This window comes from Lynx canadensis, chromosome E2 (genome assembly GCF_007474595.2).
Source record: "Lynx canadensis isolate LIC74 chromosome E2, mLynCan4.pri.v2, whole genome shotgun sequence".
Classification (NCBI taxonomy): Eukaryota; Metazoa; Chordata; class Mammalia; order Carnivora; family Felidae; genus Lynx; species Lynx canadensis.
In genome coordinates, this window is record NC_044317.1 from 11,166,154 (window position 1) to 11,188,819 (window position 22,666).

The following is a 22,666-nucleotide window of genomic DNA, read 5'->3' on the forward strand; positions in this document are numbered from 1 at the left end:
AAATTCGAGGACTGTTTCAGCCTTCTCAATTTCCAAGAATAGTAAGGCTATTTCCAAGATACTGACAGATTTTAAATTGCCATACCTTTGGTTGCAGCGATCTCTCAGGTTTTGTAATTCAGGAAATATCTGTGTCAATTTCCTGAGTTTCCAGCATGTTACTAAAAGTTAGGTATTTCAAGTACTCCTCATTATTTCCATACCCTTAAATCAGTCGAGTGGCCCTAAGATCATGATTAGATTGTCTATTACAGTGCCCTATTCATAGAATCTGTTCATTAAATATTTATTGAGTGAAAGAATAAATGATAGAAGTAAGGAGTATATAAATTCATTAGAAATCCCAAATATGTCTTAATCAAGTAAGTCACAAACAGGCTTATCTTTTGCAGTGAGAGTAATAAACACGATTATTAAGCAATGAACGATGTAATAGGTATGTTGAATTTTATTCTAAAACGCAACTGTTAAAAATGCTTGAAAAAACGTTTCTCATCATTTATAACCTATCCTGCTTTTATAGCATTGCCGTGCCCTTTTTTGCATTAAAATATCTGGAAAGTGATCAAGTAAGAAATAATTCCTTGCACTCATGGTCGATGCGTTCTGTAAAGTAATTAGCAAGATTAAAAATAAACACTTCCAGAAGGATTCCACCATCAAGTGTATAGATACCAAGTGAATGTATTCAGGCAATAAAGGAACATTTGGATATAAGTATGAGGTAGGTGGTCAGAAGGCATCCAAAAAATAGGCAAAACGAGAGACACCAGCAGAACTGACGGTTTATACACTTTGTTCCTGCTTTTCCTTTTTTCTTCTACTGGCCTGTTTTTTGACGAGGGTCCCTGGTTGGCATCAGCTGGAATTACAGGGAGAGTTCCTTAAATCCTCTGGGAACAGAGATAAACACCTCCAACATAACACTAAAAGCACTAATGTAAAAACAAACAAACAAAGCAAACAGATTACATAATCTGTAATAGTAAGAATCCAGATTTAGGCATTAATCAAATACAAATTTAAATCTCACTTACTAGGTAGATTCCTGAAGGCAAGGCATTTAGATCCCTGGTAGCTCAGTCACCTCATCTGTAAAATGGGGTTAACTCATTTCACAGGTTTGGGTACCGGGAAGGCATAAAACACCTGGCACAGCCTGGGACGTAGGTTCTCAGTAAACAGTGGTTTGTTGTGGCTGTTACCACCATTTTCATAGTTGGTATTATTTCATTTTGGCCCACAACTGCGCTCACATCATAGAGTTAAATGACCACAGAACTTACCCACGAAGAGTTGACTGTTGAGCTGTAAAAGGACGTGGCCGTCAGTGGGAGCAGGCTGCGTCTTCGGTAAGAGCTGATCCACTTGGATAGTTGCCTCTTTCATGTTCCTTTCAACCTTGACGTGGTGCCACTGGTTGTCATTGAAATGAGTGGGTGACTGCACTGAGATTTCAAAAGGTCCATTCCCCACATCAAATGAAAAGGTCACTACCGCCGGTGCTGGAAATATGAGATACGAAGATTGTTCAAGTTAGTCCACACGGGGGAAAGCGGAGTCCTCTTCAGGAACAGCGCCATAGCATAGCAGTCAGGAAATATAAAGATAAGGGCTCAAATCTTATGGAAGGAACCAATGACGTCAGTAAAAGACAGAGGGGGAATAAGACAGTCAAACACATTTGGGAAAAAAACTCCGATCTTAAAAAATTCATCCTCAGAGTTAATTTCTCATATTGAGAAAAGAGTAAAGCTATTCGGCCAGAATAAGAAAACTAAATAGGCTCTGGCCTTTTATGTAAAAATAATTTTTACAATGATTCAAAGTTTCTATAATTTTAAAAGCATGTAATATACATTTGATATTAAGAGACTGATGGTGATCTAAGCGTATACCAAAATTATAAGGCTGGGGATCTAATTAACTTTGTAACTGACTGAGAATTTAGTTTTTAAAAAATCTTAATTATCTGAATTTAAAACCCTTCTTAAATTGGTTCTAGAGAATACCAATTATATTCCCAAATTATCGTGTTAAATATTAAATTATTTTCTTGCAAAAAGGCTAACAATATCAGATTTTTTTCAAAAAGACACAATGAAGAGATTCAGCTGATAAAGTAGAAACACAGTACTTTAACAATTAGTTAAAGGATTTACTACTAAATAGAATTCCACAGGCCTCTAAGGAAAAGGAGACTCACAGCGTAGCTCTATCCTTATAAAATCGGTAATCCCCAGGTTCTCTAAAAATACCCCAGATGAAGCTGTTGTCTTAAAAAAGAAAGACACATCTGCACTAAGTTCTCCATGGAAAGTAGGAAAATGAAGGTATGAAGCCTCAGTATTGAAGGAAGCTGAATTCCAAAATGATCCTGTTTGAAAAAAAAAAAAAAGGAAAAAATCAAAAAGAAAAATTCATGAAATGAATGGCATAATTACATTTTCAATTTTTAGTATTTCTGCTACTAAAAATATTGCTAATTTATACAAACCTGCTTTTCTTTTTTCTATTAACTATATACTTACTCTACAGGACATGGGCAGAAGAATGGAGATTTTACAAGGATTATGATCCTGGATTCCTTCCAACATAGGAGAGGAATGATCACTACAGAAATGGTCTGAATGTTATATTTTATGTAAGAAAAATAGCCTCACCCCAAATACCACCCTCTGCCAAAGTGATGTGGTAAAAATCTGCCAAATATTCACTAATAGACTTAATTTTTTTATAACTTGAAAACTGAAACACCTACATTCCTTTGAATAACAAAACTCTAAAGAAGCTCAAAGCGGTTTTTGTTCTGACACTTCTAACACACACACTTCACAGAGTTACGCCTTCAACTAACTGTTTTCATTAATGGGCCTTGTGATTTTCTAAACTGAGACTGGCATTCAAAATATTCTCACCTAATTAAAGATCAAGACACTACTTACTTTCCTGATCTTCTCACAAAAGTGCTCTTTCCATTCAAAATTATCTTTTACTTTGCCTGTAACAGTGAAGTGATCAACAGTAGGAAAGGGCTCTCGAAAAGTTTAAAAATGCTCAATATAAGGAGAAAATGTGCAAAAGGTTGGGGGTATAAATTGAGGGATGTGAAAACAATTATGTGGACTATTAATTGAATTATCATTTCTGTCCACATGCCACTTCTCATCTTCACTTTCCCATTCTTTTTTTTTGGGGGGGGGAGCAGTTACACCTACAACTTTCCTTTTGAGAAAATATTGTGGGACTTATACAGCAGACAGCATGGGAAATAAAGTATAAATGCAGTGATTGAAGTGGCAAGAGCGAAATCCAAGTGTCTCTGTGTGGCTGATGAGAAGCACCGCCCGAGAAATGAACTATGTATTTGCTGCTGCCACCAGCAAGTTCTCGACACACGGAATATAAATATACACCTGCCTCCATACGCACTCACAACATTGGTTAAAATTCTATCTAAATTACCTTCCTGGAAGACGTATTGATCCACTGAAGTCAGAAAACAGTAATTTCAAAACAATGGTTCATTATGTTAGCAGGGAACAGATAGCTAGAGTTAAAAATCGCAGACTTGCCTCAGCTTCTCTCTGTTCCTTAGATTTTAATTTATTTTCTATAAATCCTGGACCAAACAAGCGGTGGCTGTATCCAGTTTACGTTTTCTGTTTTTCTTATGGACCTGATTCAAAAGTCAATTCTCAGCTCATCTGTGAACAATTTTAGAGCTGCATTTATTCCGCTGAGAATATACTTTGAGGGCTTTTTTTTTTTCTACAGCCAAATGAAACTGTATATTATCTGAGTTGGCCAAGCCTAGTCTTATTTCCATTTTACAGCTATTTCTATGCTTAGACATTTTGATCTCTAGGAAAAACTGCAAGGAAATGCGAAATATCAAATCAGGGATAACAACACATTTGTGTTCTTAAAAGCTCTTACCTGACCTATTTTTAAAAGGAATTAAATGCCTTTCTGTTGAAATGTGATGTATATGAAAATTAAAGCTGTAACTTTAAGTTGTGGAACATTACCGAATCTTCTTCATTCGGTCAGATTAAAAAGAACACTCAGAATTCCTTAAAGGTCTACATGAGATAATATTACTATAAGACATAATATTTCAGTTGTTTCATTTCTATATCACACCTAACCCAATAAAGCATCCTGCAGAAGGTTTCAGGAACCTGGCTGAAACAAACAAACAAAAAAAAAAACAATTTCTGAATTGCTGCTATCTTTACAATGAATGTTTTTATAGTAATGAAAACAATGTATTACCTTAGGTAGCTTAAACATTCTCACATACATCATCATGCCTATTTAGCCCAGTTAGCAAACCTTATTTTACAGATTCACAATAGGTTAAAAAAATAAAAAAGAAAAGAAAAAAAAAGACACCATTTTATTGGATTAGGAAATTGCTGCTAATTCAAAACAATGGTAAAGAAAGCAAAGGCCAATATTTCCATGATCAAATCATGTTTATGGCGTATGATATCTCAGCTCTTTCCAGACTGTGCTAAGAAGCACCCAGGAGAACGTGGACTGCCTCCGGAAAAAGGAGGGGAAAGAGCAGGAGGCCCAGCAAAGCAGAGCCCAGCAGGCGGGCGCCAGCAGGAAGCTGCAAGTCTTTTGAAGAGAGAGTTCCTGGCTAAGGTGGTTCAAAAATCCTTAAGCTGCATCCAGGGGCAGACTGGAATGCGATCACCTGCAATCGGGAGAATAGGACCACTTTTATCATCCCAACAAAAACAATTCATGATGTGTTATTCTATGTAATTAACTAATAATTTAAAAAATTTCAGTAATTAATAATTCGTATCTTTTCAATTAAATTCAGTAGAGGGTACTCAAAAGTTGGAAATATTCCTTCAGGAATTCCACCTTTTATTCTTCCCAAATTAAAAAAAAAAAAAATGCAATGGATACTGGGATCCAGACAGTTATTTACATAGAAGAGGAAGATGTACTAAGGATTGAATTCCATACACAAAGTAAAAAAGAGCTCATTTAGGAAACTTAGCTTAGTAGAATGTTAAGATTACAAGTAATTTAAAGGGCGCCTGGGTGACTCAGTTGGTTGAGCATCCAACTTTTGGTTTCGGCTCAGGTCGTAATCTCACAGTTTCGTGGGTTCGAGCCCTTGTCGGGCTCTTCACTGGCAGAGGGTAGCCTGTTTGGGATTCTGTCTCTCTCCCTCTCTGTGTGCCCCTCACCAACTCACTCTCTCTCTCTCTCTCTCTCTCTCTCTCAAAATAAATAAACTTAAAAAATTTTTTTTTAAATATTCTTTTTGATAGACTTTTATTTATATCATTAATAGATTATCCATTAAAAAGAACAGATTTAGGGGCGCCTGGGTGGCTCAGGGGGTTAAGCGTCCAACTCTTGATTTCGGCTGAGATCATGATTTCACAGTTCGTGGGAATGAGCCCTGCATCACGCTGACAGCATGCAGCCTGCTTGGGATGCTCTCTTTCCCTTTCTCTGCTCCTCCTCCATTCACACTCTCTCTCTCAAAATAAATAAATACATTTAAAAAAAATAACAGATTTATAGAGACAGAAAGTTAGATTAGTGGTTCTCTGGAACTGGGGAGAGGAGGCAATTAGAGAATAACAGGGGCTAAGGGGTGGGGAGTTCTTTCTGCATAATAAAAATGTTCTAAAATTGATTGCAGTAATGGTTACACAATGCTGTGACTATACTAAAAGTCACTGAATAGTTCACTTTATATGCATGAATTATACGGCATGTAAATTACACCTTAATAAAGCTGTTTTTAAAAAAGAACAACATTTGAAAAAGCCATTATTTTTTAAGGCACTGTGTTTTTACTTATAAAAGCAAAAGGCATATGACACACTAACCCTACCTTTCTTTCTTGCCCCACTGTATTGAGGTATAATTGTCATGTAAAGAGCTGTACGTATTTAATGTACACAACTCGGTAAGTTTGGTAACACTACCTTTCTTAAAAGTAAATAAAATGAAGTGAAATACAGAAATGCCAAGGCAAGGGATAATTTACTAGTCAAACCGATCTTTCTGGAGGTAAGAGTCATTTCAAAAGCTGGAAGTATAATTTCTTGCATTTGAGTTTTTATTTGGAGGTAATTGTAGCTTCTTGTGCAGTTGTAAGAGATAACACAGAAAGATTCTGTGCATCCATTAGCTAGATTTTCCCCAACGCTAACATCTTGCAAAACTGTAGTGTATCAAAACCGGGATATTCACACTGATAGCAGTCAAGATGCAGGACATCTGCTTCATGGCAAGTAGCCTCCAATGCTTCTCTTTTATAGACACACTCATTTCCCTCCTGCCCTCACTCTTCTGTAGCCCTCTTACAACCCCTATTCTCTATTGTCATCTGAAGAATGTTCCATAAATGGAAGGTAGGTAGCCTTTGAGACTGACATATTTTTCACTCAGATTTCTCTCTGAAGATATACCAAGTTGGTGTGCGAATCAATAGTTCATTCCTTTTTATTGCTGAACAGTATTCCATGTACGGATGTACCAAAATTTGTTTAACTATTCTCCTGTTGAAAGACATCTGGATTGTTTCTAGTTTTCAGCTATTACAATCAAAGCCGCTATGAATATCCATGTAAGAGTTTTTGTATGAACATAAATTCTCAGTTCTCTGGGATAAATGCTATCCCTGAGTCATAGGAGAGTTGTGTGTTTTACTTTTTATGAAACTGCCACAGTCCTTTCCAGAGTGGCTGTATTATTTACATCCCCGCCAGCAATGTGTGAGCGAGCTGGTTTTCCACATCCTAGTCAGAATTCTGTATCATTATTTTTACAGCCATTTTGAAGGGTGTGTAGTGACATCTCATCGTGGTTTTGATATGCATTTGCCCAGGGGCTAATGATTTTGAGTATCCTTTCATGTGCTAATTGCCATCTGTAGCCCTTTGGTGAAATCTCTTTTACCCATTATATCCCTGGCTTGCTGAGGGCCACCTTCTCTCTTGGCCTTTCCTCTGTGCACAGGTGGGAAGAGAGAACCCTCTGATGTCTCTTCCTCTTTGTATAAAAACACAAGACCAGGGGCGCCTGGGTGGCTCAGTCCGTTAAGCGTCCGACTTCGGCTCAGGTCATGATCTGGCGGTCCGTGAGTTCGAGCCCCGCGTCGGGCTCTGTGCTGACAGTTCAGAGCCTGGAGCCTGTTTCAGATTCTGTGTCTGTCTCTCTCTCTGACCCTCCCCTGTGCATGCTCTGTCTCTCTCTGTCTCAAAAGTAAATAAACATTAAGAAAAAAACAACAAAAAACCACAAGACCAATCAAATTAGGGCCCCGGCCTTATGACCTCATTTAACTTAAATTACCTTTTTTTAAAAAATGTTCATTTATTTTTGAGACAGAGAGAGACAGAGCATGAATAGGGGAGGGTCAGAGAGAGCGGGAGACACAGAATCCGAAACAGGCTCCAGGCTCTGAGCTGTCAGCACAGAGCCCGACGCGGGGCTCAAACTCACGGACCGCGAGATCATGACCTGAGCTGAAGTCGGACGCTTAACCGATGGAGCCACCCAGGTGCCCCTTAAATTACCTCTTTAAAGACCCTACCAGTTAACACAGTTACAATGGGGTTAGGGCTTCAACATATAAGCTTTGGGGGTGGGGAAACAATTCAGTCCATAACATCCCTATTTTAATTGCATTGTTTCTTTTTATTTCCACTGTTGATTTCCCAGGGTTCTTTATATATTCTAGATACTAGTCCTTTGTCAATTCTCAGCCCTCATCTTACTTAACCTTAATCTATCAACAACAATTAATGTAGTTGATTATCTCCCCTCCTTGAAACATTTTCTTCACTTGGCTCCAGAACACCAACACTCTTGCCTTTCTCATTAGTATTGTAATTCTGTTTCTTTCTTTCTTCCTCCTCCCCTCTTCAACCTACTAATGTTTGAATGCCTCCAATCCCTATTAATATTGGAATGCGCACTTATCCATCCACAATAACTCCTGCTGGCCCATCTCATGGCTTTAAATATGCCGATGGCTTACAAATACATATCTGAAGCCTGGAACTCTCAAACTAACAACCCCACATTCTATCTGAACACGTCAACTCAACTTTAATATGTTCAAAAACTGAGTTCTTTACATTCTTCTGCAACTCCTTGACCCCAGCAGCAATATTTTCTAACTTGGGAAATGCCAGTTCTGTGCCTCTAATTGACTATTAGACCAAGCACCTTGGTGTCATTCTTGACGCTTTTGCAACCTACATCAATCCATCAGCAAACTGTATTGCTTCCCCTTTTGAATTAGTCCCATACTACAACTATTGTCATTGTGCCCATGGCCCAAACCACTATGACTCCTCAGCTGGGTTGGTGATATGGTCTTATAAATGGCCTCCTTGCTTTCACCTCCCCTGTTAAATCTCATTAAAATGTAAGTTAGAGGGGCGCCTGGGTGGCGCAGTCGGTTAAGCGTCCGACTTCAGCCAGGTCACGATCTCGCGGTCCGGGAGTTCGAGCCCCGCGTCGGGCTCTGGGCTGATGGCTCAGAGCCTGGAGCCTGTTTCTGATTCTGTGTCTCCCTCTCTCTCTCTGCCCCTCCCCCGTTCATGCTGTGTCTCTCTCTGTCCCACAAAAAATAAATAAACGTTGAAAAAAAAAATTTAAAAAAAAAAAAAAAATGTAAGTTAGATCACATCAAGCCTCTACTCAAAATTGTCTAATGTTTTCCAATTGCATTCAAGTTGAAAAAATTAAACCTTTCAAAACCCTCCATGATCTGACCACCAGATCTTCTAATGTCTTCTGCCATTCTCTTCGCTCACTCTGCTCCAGATGTTTTAATCATCTTGCTGTTCCGTGAGCATATCGGCTACATTCCCATCTCTACGTGGCTCCTCTGGCTTTTTCCTCTGTCTCAGAGTACTCTTTCACAGATATACACATGCCGTGCTCCCTTATTTCCTTCAGACTTTTATTCAAATGCCACCTTCTTAGTGGGCATTTTATGACCATTCTATTTAAAATTTCCAATCCCACACCACCCTGCCTCGACTACGTTGTCTTCACAACACATCTTATTAGCATCTATCATACCATATATTTTACTTTGTTATTGTCTATCACCCTCAAACTCAAGCCCCCAAAATGCAGATACTTTTATCTATTCTGTTCACTGCGTGCATGCTCTCTCTCTCTCTCTCTCTCTCTCTTTCAGGATGTGGAGAAGGCATAGTATAATGTATGGGCTCAGTAAATATTTGTTGAATGAAACGATTAGATTTCCTCTGTCAAAGTAGCAATAAGAAAGCTTACTGTACTTATCTCAGTAAATACACTCAAATTCTTTGGTAGACAAGTAGAAAGAGGGAGGGAAAGAGGGGAACAGAAGAGAGAGTGAAAGAAGAAGAGGAAAAGGAGGAAGGGGTAAAAAAAAAAAGGGAGAAGAAACACGAGGAAAATTAAATAAAGAGAACCTAAGGAAAGAAAATAAAAATATAAAAATTAAAAAGAATTTCCTATTGGTAGAGGATTATCAGACATAGTAGAGCTTGCAAAATTATATGATTATCTGTTAAAATAGAATTGATCCTCACTCTCCTTAATGGTTTATACGTAGTCTGCCAAATGGAACAAAACTCTGTCGAATGGAAGAGAAATTAACCAAATCACTAGTCAATATCTTTCTCAAGTCTATGAATGTAACTTCTGCAAAGTTATTTATTGCCTACATGCACCTTTGATTATTTAATGCATTTTGGGCAGCTGTGATTTCTCAGACAGCTGAACAAGTCAATGCAGACAAAATGAAAAAAACAATTTCAATGACAAGAATTTCTTAGAATAAGAAACTTAGAACAATCTTTTTTAACTATGCTTAAGTTTTGGTGGTTCCTTGATTGACATAAAATTTCAACACAATGAAGTGAGAAGAAGTACATTGAGTCAAATAGTTAGAAACACTCAAATGCCAGAGTTAAAAAACTACCTTGTTCAGATTAATGAACTGAGAGCAGAAATTTAGATCATGTTTGCAACACCAGTTTAAAAAATACACACTTTCTATAGTTTGCCATATGATATTCAACTTGAGGGAGAATTAATGCCAAAGTGTAACACTGAGACACATCCTTGTTAAGTTACTGACCTTGAGGACAAAATATTAAAGTATTTGGTCAGAAAAAGCCAATCCTCCAGAAGGTGAAAAAATAAGTTTGGCTTCAGAATACAGCAAGATTCTATACCAGAAGACAAAGAAGCACTCTCCACAAATTTCTGAGAGAAAGAAAACGTATCCAGCCTAATTTTTTGTGTGTTAAAGCAATAGGCAGACATTCTCATATTTGAAAGAAATCTGAGAATAAAGCATGCACAAACCCTTTTGAAGAACAATAAAAATAAAAGCCTACTTTGTAATGAAATATCAGCCAAAAGCTATCTGGAAAAGGTGTGGAAGGACAGGATGACTGCATGTCTCAGCGCAGACAAAAGTAGGATAATATGTACAAATGGTGAGTCACAAAGTGCGACCCACTAAAATGTTACATCAGTTTCTAAAAAGTTGAAGGGGTGACTGAGTGGCTCAGGTGGTTAAGTGTCTGACTCGTTATCTCAGCTCAGGTCATGATCTCATGGTTTCATGAGTTCGAGTCCCACATTGGGCTCTGCACTGACAGTGTGGAGCTTGACTGGGATTCTCTCTCTCTCTCCTCTCTCTCTGCCCCTGCCTCACTCACATTGTGTGTGTGTGTGTGTCTCTCAAAATAAATAAATAAACATTAGAAAAATTAAGAAAGATAAATAAATAAAAAGTTCAAATGTAGAGTTACCTTACACCCCAGAAGTTCTATTCCTAGAAATATACTCAAGATAAATTAAAACATGTATCCAGAAAAAACCTCATACATGGATGTTCATGTATATCATTATTTATAATAGCCAAAAAGTGGAACCAACCCACACGTCTGTCAACCGATTAATGGGTAAACAAAATGTCATCTATCCATACAATGGAACATTATCTGGTCATAAATATTAATGAAGTGTTGATACACAGTACAACATGGATAAGCCTTGACAATATCATGCTAAGTGAAAACAGCCAGTCACGAAGACCACATACTCTTGTGTTTGCATCTAAATGTTGTTGACTAGGGTTGGAGTCAGCGCAGGAGGGAAACAGGGACTGTCTGATCAGTGGGTACAGGTTTCTTTTTGGGGTGATGAAAATGTTCCAAAATTGGTTGGGTTGTGGTGATGGCTGCATAACTCTATAATGTACCGAAATGATCAAATGTACTAAAATATGATCAGACTGTACACTTTAAATGGGTGAATTGTAGGGCATGTGAATTATTTCTCACTAAAGCTGTTATCAAAAAAATAATATAAAGTTAAACTTGCAAGGTTTATTTTAGAGTTCTGAGGCAACAAATATTCCCAAGCACGTGCATACTCAAGAAATGCAACACTCAAGAGTCTTTCTGGAGGAAAACAGAAAAACATCAGCTACCTGACAATGCAGTCCAAGAAGAAACAAATCAAAATAAAAAACCATTCAAGAATAGAGAGGCTCTGATGATAGACTAGCAGTTAGCATTAAGAAATAAACAACTACACAAATAACAGCAAAATTAGCAAAAAGGAGAGGTGGGGGAGAAAAAGAAAAGGAGAGGACAAATGAGTTACTTTTCCCATTTTTCACAATAGATCAATACTGTATAAAATTTAAAAATGAGTTTAACATAAAGCCTAGTGACTCTGTAATGTTTTAAATTTTCATAATCTTTTTTTAAGGTTTAGTGGGATCATTCAAGTTGAACATATATTTATGAGATATATAAATAATGTAAAGCAATTCCCTTGGCTTCAATTTGGTTTTCTTCTTTCTCTGTCGATTTCCATTAATAAAGTTTTGCAAACTTATTTCTCAATCTCTGTTTTTATTTTTCTGTCTAGAGTAGTGCTTCACTCAACATGAGAAGGTCTTGCCCCCAGGGGACATCTGAAAATTTCTGGAGACATATTTGGTTGTCACAACTAGGGGAAAAGTGCTACTAGTGGAATGAGACCAGGGATACTGCTACGTGTTCAGCAATACATAGGACAGCCCCCAATCATAACAGCCCCAATGTTGGGATTGCCAAAGTTGGGAAACCCTGCTCTGGGAATATCAAGCAATGTCTGGAATAATATTCACTGATGTGAATCTTTATTTCTGAGCTGTGTGACTCTTGGTTATTAGCATACTCTTTTCTTTGACATTTATACATTTCTGTATACCTTAAAATTTTATAATGCCTATATCAATTAAGTCACTAATATTTAATATTAAAACTATAAATAAAGGTATTCATGTATATAAAATTATCACAAGAGGATATTATTACAGTCTTGAGAATTATTAGGATTCCTGGTCTCAGAAAAGGGGAAATCTTTTGAAAGCATGAGAGAGAATGCTCCCTCACATTTGTGAAGCTGCTTGAGCATTAATTACTAGTGAGTAATATAAGTCATCTCAAAAGAACAGAAAACAAACAAAATGGACAAAATATTTTTTTCTCCAACAAGTAGAAAGTATTTCAGTTTTATAAAGGTGCTGGATTATTAGAAGAGTAAAAATCAAAATTATTAATATTAAGTAAAATCATATATTCATTTGAAAGCACTTTCACTGCCCAAGTCCAAGTGTATTGATGAAAAATGGTTCAGATGGAACTAGATACTCCATGTACTATGTGATTTTTCAATTGGAATACATCTTTCAATAAAAGCTGAACTCTTTTCATTCACAGTATATATTTGCACATCATTTAATTGCGGATACATCAAAACCTTATTCCTGTCTCTTTCAAATAATTCAAAGTTATAGGTTTCTTGAGCCATATATGATGGATCTTTCTCATTCTTTCACAAACTGCTATTTATTGATTATCTTTCATGTAACAGGTAATGGACTAGGTGCCAGGAACACAATAATAAATGAGCAATGGATCTGCTCTTGAGAGGCTCAAAAATAATTAAAAGCCAGTATGAAAATATATCTCTGTAATTTGTTCAACATTCTTTGAAAGTATAAGGCCAAGTCCTCTAGAGACCTACTGAAGTCTTCACTGAGTGTGGAAAGTTTCAGTAAATGTTTCGCTTGGGGAGATTTTGCAGATGAAGGAAAGGAAATGAAAAGGCAGTGAAGCCAGATGCCATCAGAGGTCCATGAGTTTTCCCTCTGCCACAGGACCTGCAGAAGTAGGGAAAGGTCTCTGTAGATGTCCTCCTGACCTGTGTGTCAATACTGGATATCCACTCTTTCTCTTTAGCATTTGGGGAGAGTTCTGAAGACAGTGTAAGCACAGTGGGCATGCTCTCCAGTTAATTTTTATGCATGCCAAAGTTGAGGGATTACCAGTCAAGAAGACTTTGGATGGAACCTCAAAATGAGGATGTTCCCACTGCTTCTGGGAGAAAGGAAAGTATACGAGTAAGCCCTCTGACTAATTACAACTTATTAACCAGTAAACCCAGATGTTTTCTCATAATTCTTTCCTTTGACTCTTTTGCTTCTACAGTTAATAAAAGTTAGAAACATGTTCAGCAGGATTCTATGAGTGTCCTAGAGGACAACCGTGTTACTAAAACCTTGGCTGTTTTATGAATTTATTTCTGGTACTTTTTTTAACTGAAGTACAGTTGACATACAGTGTTACATTAGTTTCAGGAGTATGACATAGAGATTCGACAACCGTATATGTTACACTGTGTTCACCACAAGTGTAGCTACCATCTGTCGCCATGCAACACTCCTACAATACCATTGACTATATTCCCTATTCCGTCCCTTTTATTCCCCGGATTTATTCATTCCATAATTCGAAGTCTGGTCCTCCAAATCCCCTTTACCCATTTCACCCATCCCCCACCTCTGTGCCTCTGGCAACCACGATTTTGTTCCCTGTATTTATGGGTCTGCTTCTGTTTTGTTTTGGTTTGGTTTTTAGATTCCACACACGAGTGAAATCATATGGCATTTGTCTATCTCGGTCTGACTTATTTCACTTAGCATAATACCCTCTAGGTCCACCCATGTTGTCGCAAGTGGCAAGATCTCAATCTTTTTCATGGCTGAGTGATACATATATCACTCTATATCTATATATCACACTATATATATAATACTTAATACATACTGCTTCTTCCTTATCCATTCATCTACTGATGGACATGTAAGCTGCTTCTATATCTTGCCTATTGTAAATAATGCTACAATAAACATAGGGATGCATATATCTTTTCAAATTACTGTTTTCATTTTCTTTAGGCAAATGCCCAGCAGCAGAATTGCTGGATCAAATGGTAACTCTACTTTTAATGTTTTGAGGAGCCTCAATACTGTTGTACACAGGTTGCACCAATGTACATTCCCACCAACGGTGTACAAGAGTTCAATGAACACTCGTTCAGTGAACAAGAGTTCCTGGCCAACACTTGTTATTTCTTATCTTTTTGATACTAGCAATTCTGACAAGTATAAAGTGATATCTCATTGTGTTTTGATTTTCATTTCCCTGATGATTAGTGATATTGAGCATCTTTTCATATGTCTGTTGACCATCCTTACGTCGTCTTTAGGAAAATGCCTATTCCAGTCCTCTGCTCATTTTAATTGGATTATGTGTTGAGTTGTGGAAGATTATTATATACTTTGGATATTACCCCTTATCAAATATATAATCTGCAAATATCTTCTCCCATTCAGTATCTTGCCTTTTTGTTTTGTTAATGGTTTTCTTTGCTGTACAAAAGCTTTTTATTTTAGTTTATTTTTGCTTTCGTTTCCCTTACCTGGGGAGACATAGCTAGAAAAATGTTTCTAAAGCTGATGTCCAAGAGATTACTGCCTATGTTTTGTTTAAGGAGTTTTATAGTTTCAGATCTCACATTCAGGCCTTTAATCCACTTTGAGTTTATTTTGTATATGGTGTAAGAAAGTGGTCAGGTTTCATTCTTTAGCATGTAGCTGTCCAGTTTCCCCAGCACCATTTGTTGAAGGGGTTGTCTTTTCTCCATTGTATATTCTTGCCTCCTTTCTTGTAGATTAAGTGTGGATATACCTTTGTAGTATACTTGAAATCTGGGAGTGTGACACCTCCCACTTTGTTCTTCTTTCTCAAGATTGGTTTGGCTATTCAGGGTCTTTTGTGGTTTCATACAACTTTTAGAATTATTCTAGTTCTGTGAAAAATACTATTGGTATTATAATAGGGATGGCACTGAATCTGTATATTGCTTTGGTAGTATGGAGATTTTAATTATATTGATCCTTCCAATCCATGAGCATGGTATATATTTTCATTTGTTTGTGTTATCAATTTTTTTCATCAATGTCTTCTAGTTTTTTTTTTTTTTTAATTTTTTTCAATGTTTATTTATTTTTGGGACAGAGAGAGACAGAGCATGAACGGGGGAGGGGCAGAGAGAGAGGGAGACACAGAATCGGAAACAGACTCCAGGCTCTGAGCCATCAGCCCAGAGCCCGACGCGGGGCTCGAACTCACGGACCGCGAGATCATGACCTGGCTGAAGTCGGACGCTTAACCGACTGCGCCACCCAGGCACCCCAATGTCTTCTAGTTTTACGGTATTCTTTAGATAAACCAATTTTTACATTAAGCAGTTATCATCCTTGGTTAAAAAAAAAATGTACCATTCTGGTGAGTGATGTTGATAATAAGAGAGGTTATCTATGTGTGTGGGCAGGGATATAAAGCAATCTCCATACTTGCCTTTCAATTTTGTTATAAACCTAAAACTTCTCTTTATTTTTTTTTAATTTTTTTTCAACATTTTTTATTTATTTTTGGGACAGAGAGAGACAGAGCATGAACGGGGGAGGGGCAGAGAGAGAGGGAGACACAGAATCGGAAACAGGCTCCAGGCTCTGAGCCATCAGCCCAGAGCCTGACGCGGGGCTCAAACTCACGGACCGCGAGATCGTGACCTGGCTGAAGTCGGACGCTTAACCGACTGCGCCACCCAGGCATTAAACTGAACATTAAAAAGAAATGGAGTATTTCTTTTTAAATACTAAAACTTCTCTTTAAAAAAGAGCATTTAGTTCATACTAACATTTAGTCTTTTTTTTTTTTTTTTTGGAGTCAGATGTATTGAAGGATAATTTACATGAATAAAAATGACCCTTTATTTGTGTAGCAATTTTGATAGATGCATAAAGCCATGAAACCACCACCACACTCAAGATGTAGAACATGTCCTTAATCTGTTCCCCTTTGCAGAATTCCTCTCACCTTGAAGCTGGTGGCAACTGAAATCCTGTTTTCGTTCCCATGGTTTTGCCTTTTCCAAAATACCTCAGACACTGAATCATCTAGCACGTATTTTAAGACTTCTTTTACTTAGCATAAAGTGCTTGAGATTCATTCACGTTATTGCATGTACCAATACTCCATTTCTTTTTAATGTTCAGTAGTATTCCGTTGTATAGAGTGGCTACACCGCAGTAAAATGGGAAACTTATTCATTCACTGGTTGATGGACATTTGGGTGGGTTCCAGTTTTAGGAGACTATGAATAGAGCCACTATAAACCTTTACATACAGGTTTTTTTATGTCTCTTGTATATCTAAGAATGGAATTGCTGTATCATATGGTAAATGTGTGCTTAACCTATGAAAAAAACAAAAACAAAAACAAAAAAATCTGCCAAACTATCTTCCAAAGTGTCTGTAGCATTTTACATTTGCACCAGCAATGAGAGTTCCTGTTACTCTGAATCTTCACCAGAATTTGATATTGTCTGTTTTTTAAAAAATTTTATCAATTTTAACAGTTATATATTGATATCTCCTTATGGGATTATTTTACATTTTCCTAATGACTAAGGATATTGAGAATCTTTTTTTTTTATTATTATTTTACATTTACTTATTTTTGATAGAGAAAGACAGAGCACAAGTGGGGCAGGGGCAGAGATAGAAGGAGACAGAATCCAAAGCAGGCTCCAGGCTCTGAACTGTCAGCACAGAGCCTGACGCAGGGCTCGAACTCACAAACCGCAAGATCATCAGGACCTGAGTCGAAGGTGGACACGTAGGTGGACACTGAGCCACCCAGGCGCCCCTTGAAAATCTTTTTATGTGCTTTTTGAAATCTGTATATTTTCTCTGGTAAATGTGCAAATCTTTTGCCCATGTCTTAATCTGAATATTTTTTATTATTGACCCGTGAGAGTAATGTTCTTTCTATATCCTGGACACTAGGCTTTATCAGGTATGTATTTTGTAAATATTTTCTCCCAGTTTGTGGCTTGTCTTTTCACTTTCTTAACAATGTCATTTTAAAAGTAGTTTTTAAATTCGATGAAATTTATCATTTTTAACAATTTTATGGATCATGCATTTGGTGTTGTATTTAAGAAATCTATGCCTAACTCAAAGTCACTAAGATTTTTTTCCTATATTTTCTTAAAGAAGGTTATAGGTTGTGGGTTCACATTTAAGTATATGATGAGTTTTGAGTTATTTTTTGTACACAGTTTGAAGAATGGGTTGAGATTTTTGTTTGTTTTTGTTTTTGTTCAAATGCATTTTAATTATTCCAGCACTGTCTTCAATTGGACTGTTCTTTCTCCATTGAGTTGCTCTGTCAGCTTTTTTTTTTTTTTTTTTTTTTAATTTTTTTTTTAATGTTTATTTATTTTTGAGACAGAGAAGAGACAGAGCATGAACGGGGGAGGGTCAGAGAGAGGGAGACACAGAATCCGAAACAGGCTCCAGGCTCTGAGCTGTCAGCACAGTGCCCGACGCGGGGCTCGAACTCACGGACCGCGAGATCATGACCTGAGCCCAAGTCGGCCGCCCAACCGACTGAGCCACCCAGGCGCCCCTCTGGCAGCTTTTTCAAAAATGAATTGAATGTATATATTCTGGGCTCTCTGTTCTGTTTTATCAATCTATTTCTCTATCTTGATGTCAATATCACATTGCCTTTAATTCTACAGTTTTGTAATGTGTCTTAAAAAGTGTTAAGTCTCAAACTTGGTTTTTATTTTTCACAATGTTTTAGTTACTCTAGTTTCTTTGTGTTTTGGCACACAGTTTAGAATAAGCTTGCCAATTTCTATGAAGAGGAAAAAGAAAAGCACCTAATGGGTTTTGATTGGGATTGTAATGACCCTGTATATCAATTTTAGAAAAACTGACATCTTAACAATATCAAATCTTTCAATCCACAACTATTACAGCTCACATTCCACAACTACTATATTTTTACTTAGTTCTTCTTTAATGATTTCTCATCAATGTGATGTAATTTTGTTACATTTATGCCAAAGAATTTAATATTTTTGGTGCTACTATAAGAGGTATTTTAACATTTTAATTAACAGTTTTTGTTAAGAAAATACAGAAATTTATTTTTGAATACTGACCTTGTATCCTGTGACCTTGCTAAACTCACTTTAAAAAAAAGTTCTTACAGATTTCCTACCTAGAAATCCGTATCATTTATAAATGGAACATTTTATATCTTCCTTTCTGATCTATATGCCTTGAATTCCTTTTCATATTGCATATGCTAGGACCAACAGTATGATATTGAATCGGACAGGTGATAGCAGACATCTTTGCCTTGATCCTGATCTCAGAGGGAAAGCATTTTAAGTCTTTGGCTATTCAATATGATATTAGCTGTCAGATCTTCATAGATGCCTTTAATTTTTTTTTTTCTTTTTTTGAGAGACAGCGCAGTCAGGGGAGGGGCAGAGGGAGAGAGAGAGAATCTTAAGCAGGCTCCATGCCCAGTGTGGAGCCTGGGCTCAATCTCACAAGAGATCAGGACGTGAGCCTAAAACAAGAGTCAGATGCTTAATGGCCTGAACCACCCAGGTGCCCCCATATATGCCTTTTAAAACACTGAGGATGTTCTCTTCAGTTCCTACTCTGCTTTTATCATAAATAGGATGTCAAATGCTGCCATTTACTTTTCACATAAATCTTCAAGAAATTTATTTCCATATTCATAAATAAATTCGTAAGGACAATAGTATTTACTAAGTTTTGTGTCTGTAGCACAACTTTAAAGGCAGCTTTATCGTTCATACCTGTTGTGCTTTAAGACAAACACCTAACAATGTTACCTGTGCTTCTGGTATCAAACGACAATGGCAGCAGTCACGTGGAATTTCAGAACCACGTACATTTAAAAAAATAATCAAAGAAGGACTTGGAAAAAGACAACCTCAATTAATTAGGGGCAAGCTCATATTTGGTATCAATAGGTCTCAGAGTCATTTTTGTTTCTTTGTCCTGCCTTCTCAAGGCTTCTGTCCTCTTTCCTAGAAAAACATAGCTAGATAGAAAACTTTCAACATCTCTCATGTGTGTGATAAGACCAAAATGTCTATTTTTTTATACTCATTTTTCCGTTTTTCTGTCAAAGAAAATCTAAAAGTCCCTTTGTCTCAGTGAAGGGTACTAGAATTCTTACTGTCACAGCAGCTTTACTTAGATCAGAAAGTCAGAGATCTTTCAACCTCCACTTTCACGCTTTCAGCCTCCACTCCCATCCAGATCATGCCGAATTTACCTCTTTCTCTGAGCCCCTTCCGTAAGTCCCATGCCAACAACTGCCTGGTTCAAGTCCTCATCATTTTTCCCTGTCTTACATCAAAGGTCACTTCGCTGGCCTTTAGATTTATAACTGGTCTTCATGTTTTCAATTGGATTGTGAAGATTAAGCTATTTCTCAGCCTTAAATTATTCAATATTCAGGTCCTACTGCCTTCAGGATAGTGTCTGCATACCTTTCTTCTGCTTATCAGGCCCAGTGTGCATGATTCCATATCTAGAAGTCCCATATCTACCCAGTCTATCTCACCTGGAAAGAAAAATAAATGTGCCTGAGGCACTGCACCTTCGGGGGTGCAGATTTCCCATGTAGAGAAAGGGGGGGGGGGCATCCATTGTTCTGTAGCCATTGCTCTTCTGACTGAGAAAATAAGAACGAGTCCCCCAGGCAGAAAACAGTCCTGTGACGTTATATGAGGATGAGCCTCAAGCCTAAAATAGATGTGGAAGAAGGCCAAGGAAACTCTCAATTACTATTTCATTTAAAAGTGAGAAATTATTTAGCAAGTCTCTAAATACTTAAATTGCTTGCAAATTCTTATTCCTAATGTTTTTCCTTCCTCTGCAGCCCCATGGTCACAAAAGTTTAACGCTGTGGTTTCTCAACTTCAGTACTATTGACATTTTGGACCACATCATTCCTTGTTGCAGATGGCTGTCTTGCACATTATAGGATATTTAGCAGTATTCCTGACCTCTCCCTCTAGATGCCAGTAGCACTCAACCCCCCAACAACTGTACCAGTCAAAAGTGTCTTCAGGTATTGCCAAATGTCCACCGAGGGGCAAACACTGCCTTGCATGGAAAACCTCCACTTTAAGTGAAAAGTGCAGTGTGTTTTAAGTTCATGGCAGAAAGTCTGTGCGAAAGAAGCCCTCAGCGCCAGTGGTAGTGACGTGAGTCAAAGCAGACACCTTCCCGGGGACTGTGGCAAATGATATAAGGGAGAGGGAGGAAGCCAGCCAGCCCAGGCCCCTGAAGGGTTAAGATGAGAGCCAGCAGGGAAAACTGTGTGAGGTATAGAACAATTTCTCTGCAGTCACAAAATCATCGTACTTCCCTGGATGCATCCTGAGTTTACAACCTCGTCTCTTTGCACATAATTTTTCTCTCCATGAAATATCCTATGTCTTCTTCATGTGATTGTGTGAGCCTACTGGCAGGACAGGAAGTAGAGATGCTTAAGATTGGGGATGGTAGGTATAATGGCAGACATTTTTTATAAGTATATATAAATTTTTATAGGCCAGTATCATTTTTGCTTTTTAACTAAGCAACTTCTGCTGTGTATCTCCATAAATCCACTGCGTTGTTAGATCGTCTCTTCCTCTGTCGAGCCCCTAGAATAAAATTTTATTTTAGGGTATACTTTTAATGTGAATAAATATTTTTCCCATTTCCGTTTTAAGTCCTGGAAATAACTAAAGGCACAAATAATTAATGCATCAGTCTCCACACGTATGGATACATATACTCATTTCAATCCCTGCTGAAAAGAAATATTTTCTGTGAAACTATATTTGAATTTTAAAATTCTGCTTTAGAGTGCGAATACATTGAATACACAAAACAGCGTGTCCCATTGATCTAGAGTTGGACACACAAACTGGAAACAAAAATGAGATCAAAAGTTGAAATATGTTTGACCAAACTGGTATTTGATCCTATTGATGCTCTAATTTCACCACGGGCCCAACAGGAGAAAACTCACATACATTCTCCACACTTTTATGTAGCACTGAGGCTTTCCTATATAGATAATGGCAGGTAGAAATTTAGGAATGCTGGGATGTGTTTACCAACCAGTCAAATTGAGATGCTTAGTGGTTTCTTTCTCTTGGGATCTGAACAAGCCTTGCTGTCACAGCCTTTGTTGCAGGGCTTTAAACTTTATGAGGGTACGTTCTTTGTTGACCGACTGAAAGAAAGACTTCAAACACTGCTCATGCGGTGTCACAAGAGAAGTCTGATTAATTATTCTATGACAGAAACATGAGTCCTCAGCGACATCGGTTTCCCCAGATATGTTTACAAGCACAATGCCACCACTTACTGTCTCCCCGGCAGAGTAGAGGCCCCAGTTTATAAGCTGCTTCTGAGTGCGGTCGGCCCGTGTCTGTAACCACGATCTTCCTTACTGGCAGGTGTTCTTTATAAGAAAGGAATCCAGTGTCATTGGTCCTAAAAAACAGTAACAACAACAAAAATCCTTAAAATTACAATTTGTAATTATAAAATAAGCAATAATCCTCACTACATTTCAAAGCCAAGGTATTCTGAGCTAAATCTGCACACACAAAAAAGCAAGGAAACAATTGCTCACTTAAGCATATGAAAATATGGCCATGTTTTCACGTCTCCTGCAGACTGACTATAGCAGGTGATTCTGAAATTCAGTTGAGCATTTTCTACCTTTTCAGTGGAATGGTTATGGCGAGATAATCATTTCATAATGTACAAAAGTATCAAATCACTACGTTGCATAATATAATATAATATAATATAATATAATATAATATAATATAATATATATTGTATATATTAATAAAATATTGTATACCAATTATACAATATACTATTGTATAATTAATATACATATTAATGTAATATTGTATACCAATTATAATCCAATAGCAAAAAAGAATAGAAAACAAGTAAATTAATAAATAATTACATTTAGTATAATGACTGATATTGTGTTCTTAGTTCTAGCATTTTGTTATTTGTTGCTTATTTTTTCCCATAGGATTTCCTGTATTTCTGCACCCTCTTTCCTAAATCTCTTGGCTAACTACGTATTTCTTTGTATTCAATTTTATTTTTTACTCACTTTTGAGCTATATGTCTGTTTATAGTTTTTAATGTTTGCTTTACGGATCTTTACATGATGCATCTTTAATTCATCCACTTTACTTAGATTTTATATTATATTACTTAATATAAAATGTCAGAAGCTTACTACAGGATAATATTCTTAACCTCCCCCTACCCCCCACCACACACACACCTGCTCCTTGTGTTATTGCCGTAATATAGTT

The 22,666-nt window shown here is 37.2% G+C and overlaps 1 protein-coding gene across 1 annotated transcript in view; it reads right to left on the minus strand.

Moving 5' to 3' along the window:
* CNTNAP4 (contactin associated protein family member 4) overlaps positions 1-22,666 on the minus strand; it is a 254,154-nt gene that overhangs the window by 35,635 nt on the left and 195,853 nt on the right. Inside the window, exons 15-17 of the mRNA XM_030299576.1 lie at positions 21,682-21,809; positions 2,207-2,377; positions 1,287-1,505 (exon numbers count right to left, since the gene is read on the minus strand). Of these exons, the coding sequence (XP_030155436.1) occupies positions 1,287-1,505; positions 2,207-2,377; positions 21,682-21,809 (518 nt within the window). The remainder of the gene's footprint in view (positions 1-1,286; positions 1,506-2,206; positions 2,378-21,681; positions 21,810-22,666) is intronic.